Here is a 14,898-nt window from a genome sequence, read left to right on the forward strand (position 1 = left end):
TAATACAAACTATATGAGGTAAGTGATGGATGATACAAAGGTTAAGTGCATTCTCTATAGAGCTTTAGATGATTATAACTTCAACTTGGTCTCAAAATGCTTAACTTCAAATAAGATATGAAGAAAGTTGGATGAGCTACATGAAAGATAAATTTCAAACTAACATCCACCATGTCACATGGCTATTGAGAAATCAAAAGTAACCTCTAACTCCTGTGATTCAAACTCTTATACTTTTGGTAAGTTACAAGATGCTTACAATGATTTAGTAATTGAGTTTGAAAATATGCATTTGAAACATAAAAAAATGATTTCAAAATTGAAAGTTAAAAATGATCTTTTGATGAATGCAAAAATTGTTTTAGAAAAAGAAAATGAAAAGTTGAAAATAGATTTAAAAACCTCTCTAAGTAGAAATGAATTTTTAGAAAAAGAAAATTTTTATTTGAAAATTTTTTTTGATGATTTGATGAATGAAAAACAAAATCTTTTAAAGAATTCATTTAGTACTAAAATGATTAAATACAATTTTTATAATTTTCATGATCATACTATATATACTTATCCTATTAAAAGAAAAGTTTCATTTAGAATTAGGCAAGTATGGGTTCCAAAAGGAACAAAAGACTTGGTGACTAACTCTCAAGGACCCAAAGCAATTTGGGTACCAAAAATCAAATGAGATTGTCTCTTGTAGGTGTACTAGAGCAAAGAGCCATAATGTGAGAATGAAGATTGAATACTCTAAACACACAATGGAGATGGGTAACCTCTAAACTTTTATTTGAAGAGAATTTGAATTTAGTTACCTATTTTTGATGAAATTTGAATGCTTGATTGATTATGCAAATTTTGGTTAACATTGATTACAAGACATATGTTGCATAATCTTGAGAAAATGTGAGCTTGCATTCAATATGCATTTATTTTGCTTTTAAGTATGTTAAGATACTTGTTAAAATTGTTTGTGGTGTTAAATTGCTTGAGTATACTTTTGTTGATAAATTTTTTATTGATTTGTGATTGTTAAACATGCTTATATGACCATGATATTTAAAATTGCCTAACTTGTTTATAATGCTTGAATATTGTGAAATATTGTTAAAACTTGATTATTTTATTTTTAAATTGTTATAACTATTGATTTGTGAATTGATGAACACCTTATGCTTAAGTGGTATATATTGATTCTTTGTTCATCTATATTTTTTGTCAAGATATGTGCTCATATGATGATTGATTTAATTGACCTTAATACTTATGATTTGAAAATACTTAAATTTTTTTTTATTTTTCAAATATTTTTAAATATACTTGCTCTTGTGCTAAATTGATTCATTAATTTTGTGAAATATTTTGGATCTTGTGTTCAATTGATATATCTCTTAATTTGTGATTTTGAATATGATGAACTAGTAGATTGTAAATGATGTGTTATTGGTTCATCTATTGTTCTTGTCAAGTGTGTGCATATATGATAAATGTGATCTTTCTTGACTTGACATTGTTGCAACATGACTTAAGTAAATGAATTTTTTATGATGCTTATTTTTTGCTTAAGTCATTGTTGATTATGGCCCATAATTTATGTAGACATATTTATGCTTTTGTGTTAAAAATTTTCTTGAATATGTTTTTGCTGATAAATATATCTTCCTTGAGTTTTTAGTTTTAATATGACCTAAAATTTATTTTGGCATATTCTTTGGTGATTTATTGAATATATTTGAATATTGATTATGTCTTTTTTGTGTTTAATATTTTTAAATAATCTAGAAAGGATTCATATTTTGCACATTACATAAGAACTTTAGCTTTAGTGCCAACATTGTGATATTTGATGCTCAACTTGATATATGACCTCTAGCTTAAGTATATATCTCCCTTGCAATTGGTAACTTATGCTTAGTAAATAAATTTTCTTTTGCCTATAATGACTTAGAATATGAAATTGTTTTTCTAACAATTTGTATAATTTTTATCAATTGATTTTCTTGATGCTTCTAATGAAAATCCTTTGTCAAGAATATTTTCTAAGTCTATACTAAGAGAACTTAAAATGAGCATAAATGAACCTACATTTTTTGAATTTCAAGTATAACAAGCAAAGCATGTCATCATTATCAATCAAGCCTAGTTTTTTTTCAAATGAAGTGGATTGGAGAATTCAAAGTCAAATGAGCACAACAACAAAGCTTGACATGGATGAAGGTAAATGTATCAACTTTATGATATGATGTATGAGTTTGAATACATATACATGCTTGTTTTAATATGTGCAAATATATAATTTTGTGATTGAATATATGAACACATTGCACAAATTAATCACCAAGCTACTTGATAAAATTTATCTTAATATTTTTTTTAAAGTTTGGATTGATTAATTCACCTTCATTAATATTCATGCCTAGTTCTTGATTGCTTTGATTAATAGTTTTAATTACATGAATATTCGTTTGAATCTTTGGACATGGATATGAGGTAAATAGATTGATTTCTTTGAATATGTTCATTGATTGAGTCCATTAAGATAGCATGTATCATATTGTGTCTAAAGGTTTGCATTTTTTTTTTGGTATATTGCTATACATATTTTGAAATGTTCTTGCATATGTTTGTGTGATTCTGTTTGAAATAAATATATGTTTGATTACTTGCATATGCTTAGATTAACTACAGTTATGCATTAAAATAATTTGGATTAAATTGAACAATTATGTTTTTATTAGTTCTTTACTATAGCATATGTTCTCATCATATTTGGAAATTGCTTGAATAATCTTTGTTATGACATGATGATAATTGAACCTCATTGCTCATTAGTACTTATGATTTATTATATACATATGAGTTTTTGGTTCTTGTTTGGATAGGACAGCTTATAAAAGATCACTACTATCATTTATGCATGTATTGAATGAATTTTTCATATGCTTGAAGTATGTTTATTCTATGAAAGTTGTTGATAAAATTGCTAACAATTGGTAACAATTGATATCAAAATTGCTAAACTTTTTTTTAACTTTTATAGACACTTGTTTATGTGCCTATCTTTGATATAGCTTGTACCTTTTATGCAAAATTGTGTGTGCCTTAAATTGATTAATCTTTATTTTGAAAATGAGAAAAAATCTTATAATACAATTTTGCTTGATTTGTTTTGTGATAAAAATTTGTATGCTTCTTGATGACATATCTTTAACAATTGGTATCCTTAACAATTGGTATGAGCTTGTATGCATGTGTTTGAATTTATGTTTAATTGTTATTGATGTTTTAGGTTCTAAGTACATCTTATGATAGCATGATTTATGAGTAAATTGCATATCATTCATTATTCTTTGCTCATAAATTTCATGTAGTAAATTTGATGACGTGCTAAAATGCCAAATTTGGATACACTTATCCTTTTGTGCTTGAATACATGTATATAAACTTCATTGTGCACTTGATTACATACATTCAAAATACTTTTGATATTATTGGTATCAAGCATTTTGTCTTATGCCTTGAATTGATCTATCTTTTTTTTTAAATGACAAAAAAGGGAGAGAGTTTAGAGATATTTTTTCTTGTATGCTTATTGCAATTGATATAGGAGTTTAAACATTTGGTATAAAGAGCATAAACAAAAGGGATGAGAAATGTTTCATGAATATATTTGTTAATGATGCCTCTTTGTATTTATTTGCTTATTAATATACTCATGCCTTTTTGCTATGACAAAAAGGAGAAAAAATATCATATAGATAAATTTGCTTGTGCTTGACATGCATATGTTTGATTGTGCTTATTTCATATATTTGACTAGCATATGTTTGTTAAGTTGTGTTGGATTAGGATTAGGATTAGGATACACAAATTAAGGGAGAGTTTTGTCATGCATTGTTTAAGGGGAAGTTTTCCAAAATGTCTTTCAAAATCTTAAATGTTTCAAAGAAAGTTCTTCATCAAACAAATTTATATTTAAGTTTTGTCATATCAAAAAAAAGGAGATTGTTAGTCTTGAATTTATTATTATTTTGAAATGACAAAACATTAAAGCTAAATAAACTTGATTAAGATTTTGAAAAAGATTTATTTAGTACATATTCTTAAGTTTTATATTTTGGTACTAAATAAATAATATGATTTTCAAAGTTTAAACAAACCTTTCTTGGTGTCATATTTCTTAAACCAAATCTACCTTTAAAGATTATTTATTTGAGCTTAAATGAAACTCCAGTTGTTGTTTTTAAAGTGAACTTATTCATTTTGGACTTAATACAATTTTGATAATATTGGTTTTGGAAAATAGATTAAGTTAGGAAAGTTGTTTTTACAAGAACAAAGTCTTCCAATATTGAACTTATTTTATTTTTCTGTATAAATTCACAAGATTTTAATACTTGAATTTTATATGGTTGAAAAACTCCTTGAGTCTACTTTCTAATGGATCAAACAAAATGAAAATCTGAATTTTCTAAAGAAAAGATTTTAAATTTTTACTAGACACATTGTAGTTGTCCAGAAAACTGCACAAGGGGTAGATTTAAAAATTTACTATAATTCGTACACAATGAATTAGGTGATAAACTTTATATGGATCGAAAGCCCTTTAAGTCTAGTTTCTAAATCTTCAAACAGTTTTATGATTTGGATTTGTATAGCTTAAGTTATAATCAAATTAGTAAGTAGAGTATAGAATAAGAAACAACCACCAGCTTGGACAGGATCGATCCCCTCTAAAAGGGATCGATTGCTTCCTCAAACAGAATGCCCCTAAGCTGAAAATCCAAAAAAGGGATCGATCCCCCCACATAAGGGATCGATCAACCAGGCAAGGGATCAATCCTCTCAAGGAAGGGATCAATCGAATAAGACTTTTCAAGCACAAAATCGTGCTTGAACCAACATGAACCAATCGATCCCCTCAAGAAGGGATTGATAGGTTCTGGGCATGAAGACCTCTAACAGCTACTTTTTTATCATTCCAACGGACATTTCTTCACACCAACCTTCCCTAACAGATAGTTTCTCAATTTTTCTATAAATTGGGTACTCTAACACACCAAGAAGCAAGAGAAAATAAGAGGAATTAAGATGAATCAAGAGAGCAATAGCTAACAAGCAATATTTTCTTTTTCTTAAATAATTAAGAGTTCTTAGAGCTTCAAAGTCCTTGCATTCATTGTATCCAAATTATCTTTTTGTTATTCATTCATCTTTGTCTTGTCTATACCTTTGTGTACTTCAAATTAGTAAACACCCAACCTTTGAGAGGTTCTTAGAGTTTGCCAAACACTTGAAATTTTGTATTGTGTGATTGTAAGCTTAAGGGGGAGGATAATGCTTAACAGTGTATTGTGTCGAGTTTATAAAACTTAGAGAAGCTTGTTTGTAATTTTCAACACATAGTAGATTTGAGCCTTGATGTGGACAACCAAGAAAGAAGACATAAGTGCCTTGTGGAGAAGGATCGAACCTCTATAAATCATTGTATTTGATTTCTCTATTCTTATCTCTTTATAATTTATTGTTGTCCATATCTGATTTTAAGTTCATTGCCTTCATTACATTTTCATTAAAAGAGCTTATTATCTTAATTTTCATTCAACTATACTGAAATCATTATTTGAGAAGAATTTAAAAAGATCCAATTCACTTCCATCTTGAATCATCGTTTAACCTATAAAGCTAACAATAACGTCCAACAAATTTAATTAAATTAGTTTTACATTAGACAAATTCAAATCTAAAAATAATGTCTACTAAATATAAAATTAACAAATCTAAAATTTAAATTTAATTAAGTTAATTTTAACTATCATTGAAATAACACGTCTAACAAGTTTAAAATTAACAAATTGGAACCACAGATTGCCTAATTGCACTTTGAAACAAGCTTCATGATTATTTTTATCAGCATAGTTTGCTAAAAGAGGAAAAGCAGCCATCACAAACCATTCACAATACAAAAAGCTGTCCATTTAGCAAACAGAGCAACAAATGTTTCAGTATAAGCAATCTGATGATGTATAAAGAGCAAAAGGGGTTTCACAGATTCAAATAAGCCTTTCATATTTATTGACATATACCATTGGCCAAATAAGTGGACTGAAGACCATGCAAGAGTTGCCATCCGGCAGCTGCAGGGGGAACCTTGCCACCTGAACTTCAGTTCGGACTGCCTTTCGGGTCCGCCAACCTACCATGCAGGAGTTGGTCAAAAAACATAATCAGGCTTCTGCAGGGGGAACCTCGCCACCTGAACTTCAAATGGACTGCCTTTCGGGTCCACCAACCTGGCGTGAACAGGTAGAGCAAAAGTTCAGATTAGAAGGTTCGGGGGAGGGAAGAGAAGTCCAAAAACAAAAGCTATTCTAGTAAAAAAACATTGTCACAGCAAGAAATGATTGCAACGGGAAAGAAAAACACTTCATAATTCAGAAGTGAAACCATTTTCGATCACTCTATTATCAGAAGCTCAAGTTGAAAAGTTCAGCAGTCTCAACTAAAAATGAAACTCGCAGCTGAAAAAAGACAATCGAACAAGATGATAAAGAAAATGCCAGCATGTGCATCTATAATTATCAATCATTCTGTCCAATAGCGGAATTGTTTGTTTTACTCTTGTCAACAAAATCAAACCAATTGTCTTCTAACTTCTAGATAGTGGCAGCAATCACAGCTATTCATTAAAATCAAGATCCAGTTAAATTTCAAAGAGGAACAGTTAGAAATTGAACTTATCTGTATGAAGATACTTCCCTATGAGAAGTCTTTAAGATTTATGAACGCTACAACAAATACATTCATGCTAATTACAGTAAACCAAATATTAAACTTTTCCCATTATATAAATGGAGTGGTCCTTTTTCTCTTCCCATTTATAATGAAAATAGTTAAAAAAAATTTTTTTACACGTAATGGTATGCAGCTGTAAGATCCCAGTCAGATTAAATTTAGAAGCAACCAAGATTTCTCCAGTGTGTATAACAAGCGTAAATATATATATATATATATGTATGTATATATATATATATGTATGCATTATGGTATGGCTTTGCAGAGGTAAAACATATGAAACTTGGTGGGTATATCAGACTCTAATACACCATCCATAAAAATCTACTCTTCTATTTGGAAAACTTCTATGTCAACAACAAAACCAACAATCAACCACCCATATACTTCCTATGCCATGTCTCTGTGACTCTCCACTCCAAGCAGGAACGGTTTGCAGTTTGTGGTTTTCTTTACCAAAAAAAAAGGGCATATCTAAGATATAAATTGTTATATTATTCTAGCTTTGTTTCTTCTCAACAAATTCCTAGGATGGCGTTGCATTAAAGTCAACACTCAGCTGCCACAATGATTTGACTCTCTCTTCAATTCATCAACATAGATTATAACAGTACTTAAAACCACTTCTTCAGCAAATTAAAAGTTTGTGCAGAATACCTGCCAGGGACAAATGTGAAAGAACCTTCAACAGAACCTGGAGAAGATGGTAAAGGTGTGCAGCTCTCATAGACAAATTCATCCTCGCCGGGATGCAAGAGAGGGAACTGCGAGCACGCAAGACAAGAAGAGATTTGTAGCATATTTTAGACACTCAATTACTCAAATCAATAACAAATGCACGCTAAAACAACAGAGGTCTAGTGAAGATCAATAGGATAAGAGCACCAGAAAGTGAATTTCTTCAATATTATAAAGATATACAAGTAAAAAGGCAATTTATTCATATCATGTCATCATGGTTACGAAGTTTCTTCTCTATCATTCACGCAGCTCACTAACAAAGAAACCCAGTAAAGCTGCATCATATCATATCAACAGCTTATTTTCAGATAAGGCTCCTTTGTATCGGAAAATTGAGCAAAAGGAAAGGAAAAGAAGGGAAAAAACTGTAGTTTTTCTCCCGCTGTTTCAAGGTGTTCAGTTATCCTTCAAGCTTTTACACAATTTTCTGTGATATGGAAAATCATGAGAAGCCAAAATATTTTGTTCCCAGGAGACCACATTTCTTTTACTCTCATTTTCCTCAAAACAGATTTAGAGACTAAGTTGCCAATTGAAGTAGCAAATTGAAGGGTCACTCTTTAATAAGTTGCCAACAAAATGAATCATAATCCTTGAAAACAAAATGTAAAATAATCCTAAATTCTGAGATGATTAATTTCTCACAAGTTGAACTGTTCAGTTTTTGTACCACAATACATGTTACTGGAATATAATTGTAATGCTTCAGCCACAGAAAAAAGAACTCAAAATGATGCATAAGCATGACAAGTGATAACTTTCAGCCCGCCACTATATTTTTCTAATGGGGATTTGAACAAGATCCCAATAAATGTTTCAGTTGCCATTCTTTACAACTGAAATTTAAATTCAGTCACAGTATCTATAGCAGAAACTGAAACAAGAGAAACTGATGTCATTACCTTTCCTATCACAGCCTCCCCATTAACATTAGATACAATAGCTTCATTAGCACGAATGATCCAGTGCCTCCAATTCAGTTGGCATGAGCTGAAGGTCATTCCATTAATGGTGCACCCTTCAGGCAAGAGGGACATGCGGATTGAATATGCAAAGATGTACTTCTCAGCTTCATTTTGCAGGTCAGAACATTCTGGAGCAAAAACAGCAGAAGCACGAACCTGAAGCAGATAATATTCTTTGTTAGTACCATTATTATGAGAATAATAATGACAACACTGATTGCAATACTATAAAGCATAGGGGTAAAAACACATTTATAACAATGACAGGAAAGAAAAGGCTCCTATAGAAGCGCAAAAAGGCCTTCTAGATCTCAAACCATCTACGTATAACAAAAGTAAACATGTGTTAAATTGAACGACAAATATCCAAGACATCAAAAAGAATGCAAGTTATGGTAAAAATATACTAATAAGTTCAGTTTAAAAGATAAAATGAAATTTATACAACATATCAAAATGAAAATATTAGTTTCCTAATCCTTCGCCAGCTATTAAAGTAAAAGTTCTGAGTCATTTGGTAAAACTTAAAAGAGGAAAAGATGAAAGGGGGGCAGGGGCTGCAACAAGAACAAAGAGTATTAAAATCATTGATATCAGATATAAAGCTGACAAGAAAGAAAGAGAATTCTTCAAAATGAAACACTGATTACACAACATATCAAGTTCCTTTGGAATCTGTCAGGCAGGAAAATGGTAAATTTCTCACTCAACTTTTAGCAACCAAACTGAGCATTGTTTAGGATAGGACAATGTGCATTTATTCATAGGCTCACTTGAAGGTACATCTTGAAGCAATCCCAAGGAGGTAAGACCATCTGCCCCTAAAAGGTGAATTACTATGTAGCTTCCAATATGAATGGCAAAATAAAAGCACCAGAAAAATTTTTGCTTAGTCACTCACAACTGGAAGACAGCAAAGTCAGCTAGCCACCTACATGCTAATTCTTAAAAATAGGTGAAAAATAATTTAATAGAACAAAATACCAAAAGAACTGTGCAAAATATTACCTGCACACCATTTGTTACAGCAGTGGAACAAAGGGGAGGAACCTCAGGAAATAGATTGATACTCCGGACATTTCCTTCTTCGCGAACTTTGATAATGCCATCTTCTAAGCGGCGAACATGTTCCTCTAACCACAGCAGCATGGCATCTTGCTGCCTATCACCATGCAAATCATGTACAGAACGAATCAGTGCATTTGGGACACATTGAATCATTTCCCCATCAGTGGAAAGGTTCCTTGTACCAACAAAGAGTTGGCCAGTCGTACACTTCAAGAAAAACAACTTCTCACTATAAGCTGAAGAAGCAGCCACAACGATGTACTTAGATCTGCTTGAAAACCCTAGGTGATGCATGACCCCTCTTGTTTCCACTATTACCTGTCTTATGGGTAACAAGTAGACATTAACCAAATGGCGATAGAAAGAGTATCCACCTATAATTCCCAATGAACTACCAAGTGATGTCGCTGAGTGCTCTTTGTCCATCAGTTCTTGACCATCATGAAAACGATAGAGCAGCCTAGTTGGAAGAGGCAGTTTAACTTTTAAAAGTGTCTGCAATTGTTGAATATCAAATTCAGATGCACCCCTTCTAAGTGTAGCCTCAGCCTCAGGAAAATTATTGCTCAACCATTTTTTAAGCTTGTCCCAACATCTTTTAACTCGTTTAACAAGTGGCCATGGGTACATAGAAAAAGCCTCCCGCCATAATTGATAAGCTGCCTGGGGGAAAAAAAAGAGCAAAAACAAAGACAAAGATAAGCATTACTAATAGGAATTCAATCATTTAGATGTTTTCGATTCTTAAGCAAATTAACATTGCTTCAGGGCTTTTGAATAGATTAACAAGTAATAAATTCATACATACCATGTATTCAACCCTATTGAAACATTTTCCTCCTGATAAATTTTAACTTTTTTTTCTAAAAATTCCGAATTTTAGTCTCTAATCCCAGCAGACTGATTTATTTGCAAAATTCAAATGGATCTATATAGGGGCATTTGCATAAGCAAAATAAAATTTTTGGTTTTTCCCAATTCACTAAGAAGCACAGCAATATAATCAACACAAACAAGCACAGAAAATACAATGAAAAAAGAAATTAAATCAAGGAAAAAAAAAAAGAACCCAGACCAGGAAATGAATAGATAAAATTGGGTTTTAAAAAATTGTTAAGTAAAATCCAATTACCTTGAAAGAAGGAATAGGGTTTCCTTGGTGATCTTGAGGGGTTGAAAGATGAAGATCTTGGAAACAAAATTGGGCCCAAAGAGAATCCTCAGAAGCAGAACGTCTAAGCCTTTTGCTGACACATGAAACCCTGCCAGTATCTGCTGGATCTAATTTAGAAAAAATTATATGAAGAGCTAAATCTCCTAACTCATCCAAACCCAACTCTCTTTCCATCTAACCCCACTCTCAAAAACCAAAAACAAAAGTCATAACTTTCTGTAACTAAATCTGTACATTTTCCGCATGTGTCTGGTCTCTGGTGTTGTAAGAAAAGAGAGCTGCTCAGTTCATATGTTTCGTTTAGTACTTCGTATTTCGATGAAAGAAGGCTGGAGAGTGGAACATCGGTGTTGTTTGTTGATCATCTTCTGATGTTTGACACGTTGCAACAACATTGCTGATGCACGTTTTTGGGATTTTTCATTTAAAAAAAAATGAGAATTCAGAAAAAAAAATTTATATTTGAATTTTAAAATATTATCCTGAATTAAATTTTGAAAAAATATGTTTGTAAAATTCGAAATTTAAACTTTATAATTTTTTTTTAAATAACTGTAATAATTTTCTACTCTTTCAAAAACAATGATTCCATTTTAAAAAAATGAAAATATGATTAATCTCATCTTATTTTCAAAAGTTGAGTATAATTACTTTTTTATAAATACCAAAAGGTGAATGTCGTTTTTATTGTTTTGGTATAATGTATGATTTTAAATTAATTTCTGAAAAAGATTTTATTTTCAAATTAGTTTTTAATTTTATCGTTAAATACTTTAATTTTTTTTACTATAAAAACAATTACTATGTTTTTCTTACCTTACAAGCATATAATATAAACTTTTTTTTTTCCATTTAGTATAACTATAATCAAGTAGAGGTATTTATGAGCATGATAAGGTTAAATTTGAATCGTATTGATGCTTATTATTAATAACTTTTATATTTATTTAAATTTGATTCAATATTTTAAATTTTGAATTTTTTCAAATCCAACTAAAGTTAAAAATTAAATTTCAAATTTAACTATTAAACCTAATTTATATAATAAATTTTTTTTAATAAAATATTAAAATAAGAATTCATATATATAAATTTATATAAATAAGTAATATTTTAATTATATATTTTATTCGAATTGAACTTGAGTTTTAATTTTTTATTTTAAATCTAACTCAAAATTTAAATTTACTTAAAAATTATACTTAAATTCATATATTAAATTTTTTATTTAAATCTTTTCAAAACTTGAACTAATTTTCAAGAACAAATAACCCGACCAATGAACAAGTCAACTTGCAAGAAAATCTTGAAAACATGAAAAATAAATCTTTAATATCAACTGAAGAGAAAAATAAATCACAACAAAATCTAGAGATACTATAAATTAGATAATTTAACTATATACTATACGTAAAAGGTTATTTCATTCTACAATAAGAGTATCTCGTAGGCTTCAACAAAGATTTACATTAGATTTATAAATTGTTTACCAAAAGAGATTACTACAATAAGAATAAAACTTAAGTTATAAAACAAACTACTAAGTATTCAATTCTTACCATTTCAGTCAATTCTCATTTATAGACTTTTAATTTTGTCATAGCAAAATATGGTCGTTTTGTGAAATGCTTTGAATTTCGACAAGGTTCAAATCCAATATTTTTAAAATTTTTACCAATTTCTAAGGTTAAAATTTGCACCAATTTTATCAAAATGCTCCAAAATCAATTTTAGTCAATTTTGATCAAACAGTCAAAATTAGTCAAATAAAATCAAAATTGATCAAACTTAGTCAAAACGGATAGAAGTCGGGTCAATCTTTAAAATTCTCAACCCAATAGGAATCAATGTGATTTAAAATTGAAATTTATGATTTTTAAAGTATTAAAAAATTTAATTACACTTCAAAAAATATAAAATTGTTAAAATGTCCTTAAAGGTATTTTCGTAATTTTAATTTTTCAAAGTATGATTTTCATGAAAACTTTTAAAGCATAATTGAATATATTTTCATGATTTTTGATGCATTGAAAACACAGATCACACATTGAGAGATGTGAAATTACTCAAATATCCCTTAAGAGTATTTTTGTAATTTCACCTTTCTAAGGTTGAAATTTCACAAAACACTTCATATCATGATTTGATATTGTTTGATGATTTTTAAAATTTTAAAAACCTTGATCACACCTTGAAAAGTATAAAATTATTAAAATGCCCATTAAAGGTAATTTCTTAAGTTGACCTTTACGAGGTTGTTTTTTGCGAAACTTTTTAGATCATATTTTTATAATATTTGATATTTTTTGTGCATTCAAAACCACATTAATACCTCGAGAAATATAAAATTACCAAAATACCAATTTTGTAATTTCATAATTTAATTTTCTCGAGGTTGGATTTTCACGAAAATTTTTAGAGCTTAATTTCATATTATTTCATGATTTTTGGTTCTTTAAAATCATAAAAATAAACACGAGAGCATTCATTTCTAAGAAAAATAGCCTAAAAATAAAAAACTTTGTATTAGGGGTAAAATTATCTTTTCACTTGATTTTAATGGCTGTGAAAGTCCAACATTTGCAGTGTACATCTTAGACCATTGGATTATATTGAAAATTTTGATCTAACGACTAAAATTTGCTCATTGAAACAAAAACAAGATAGAAATTTAAGCCCTTAGATGATTTTTTTATCCAAATGCCTAAATTTAATTTTGGAAAGATATTTCTCCATCATCTTTTTGAAGAGAAGGGACATTTTTCTGTAATTCAGAGTTGAGAAAGGGCATGAAAAAAATAGAAGAAGATAAATTGAGAGAAAAAAAAGGTGAAAAAAATAAAAAAAATCATTGTGAAGAAAGCTTATAGGTATACTTTCTTTGTCATCCATTTTGCATTTTTTTGTATTCCCATCACATATTCTATAGTATCTTCATATTGTTTCTTCCCATTTTCTTTGTTTTCTTAAAGCTTTATAATTCATTTTTATTTGCATAAAGTTTGAACAAACTTTATCCAATTAATCAATAGTTGGATTGAAGCTAGAAACAAGCAAAAATAAAACAAAATCCACCATTAAAAACCAAGTTAGAGGTTTGGCCAACACTTATCCACCATGGTCAAACCTCTTTTTGGTACTTTTTATTGTTTTGATTACTTTTAAATGTTGTTTATGATGTTTATTTGATAAGTTAACCTATGTGTTTGCATAAATTTTGGTTGGTTAGTGAAATATGTTTGTTGTTTGGTTGGTGTTTTTGTTCATGAGATTTTCTAGCTATTTTGATTCATTATGTGTTTGATGAAATTGTTTTAATGATTTCCAAATGATTAATGCTTGTTTGGATGAAGTGGAATGAAAAAATGCTTAGGGGGAATACAAAGTAGGTTCAACCATGGTGATATTCTTGTTTTGTCGAACCTTGCTTCATTGTTTGGTGGTTGATTGCTCTTTGATTCATGTGTTGGTTATGTTTTTATAATGATTGGCAAGTTTTAATGTGTTTGAATTAAATTTTTAATGAAATAAATACTAGTTTAATAGATTTGTTTTAGTGATTTTTGATGTTGTTTGGCTTGGTTTTTAAAGAGAACAAAATGGTAGAACATTTAAACCAATTTCAAAATTTTTTCATGTTTGATCAAATTTTCTCTTAAATTTTCATAATATTTTGTTTATGATTTAGTTTTGTAATTATTTTGTTCTCTTTTCATGCTTTTGGCACATGCATCATTAATTGCATTTTTATAATTTGTAATTGTCACATGGATTATTCCATAAAAATCCAAATCTTAAACCTTAAATTCCCTAACCCTTAAAACCTAAACTTTAAATTCTAAATCATAAACTAAGCGCCAAACCAAACCCTAATTTCCAACCCAAACCCTAAACTAATCATGCATTTGTATTTTGTTTTACCTTGTCATCATATGCATTTTTATATTGTCATGTATTCATATTTTGTCATTCATGTTTTATTGTCATGCATTCATTATATTTTATTATGTTCATATATATATATATATCATACATTTGTTTTTAAAAATTGGTTTTAAAAAAATGTTTTAAAATAAAATAATATCTTAATTAAATATAGTTATCGAAATCTAACCTAATTATAGGAAGACTCTCGATGATCGGTGATTATTATTTGTGAGA

At 29.2% G+C, this 14,898-nt stretch overlaps 1 protein-coding gene across 1 annotated transcript; it reads right to left on the bottom strand.

Moving 5' to 3' along the window:
* Positions 1-5,862: 5,862 nt before the first annotated feature.
* SKIP16 (SKP1/ASK-interacting protein 16) lies at positions 5,863-11,035 on the bottom strand. The gene is made up of 5 exons (XM_022866760.2): positions 10,696-11,035; positions 9,504-10,226; positions 8,433-8,651; positions 7,447-7,553; positions 5,863-6,287 (listed from the first exon to the last, which is right to left on the bottom strand). Exons 1-5 carry the CDS (start codon positions 10,909-10,911, stop codon positions 6,209-6,211), a joined length of 1,344 nt encoding a protein of 447 aa, XP_022722495.1. The 5' UTR covers positions 10,912-11,035; the 3' UTR covers positions 5,863-6,208.
* Positions 11,036-14,898: the final 3,863 nt, after the last annotated feature.

The sequence above is a fragment of the Durio zibethinus genome, chromosome 27 (assembly GCF_047325235.1).
Source record: "Durio zibethinus cultivar Kanyao isolate XHJ-2024 chromosome 27, ASM4732523v1, whole genome shotgun sequence".
NCBI lineage: Eukaryota > Viridiplantae > Streptophyta > Magnoliopsida > Malvales > Malvaceae > Durio > Durio zibethinus.

What these genes read in the sequence shown, in the direction of transcription:
- SKIP16 (XM_022866760.2), bottom strand. Translation starts at nt 10,911, where the DNA reads ATGGAAAGAGAGTTGGGTTTGGATGAGTTAGGAGATTTAGCTCTTCAT. An exon ending in ACCCTATTCCTTCTTTCAAG is followed by an intron (nt 10,227 to 10,695) that starts GTAATTGGATTT and finishes TTTTTCCCCCAG; the next exon opens with GCAGCTTATCAATTATGGCG. An exon ending in GGGAGGCTGTGATAGGAAAG is followed by an intron (nt 7,554 to 8,432) that starts GTAATGACATCA and finishes GCGTGCTCGCAG; the next exon opens with TTCCCTCTCTTGCATCCCGG.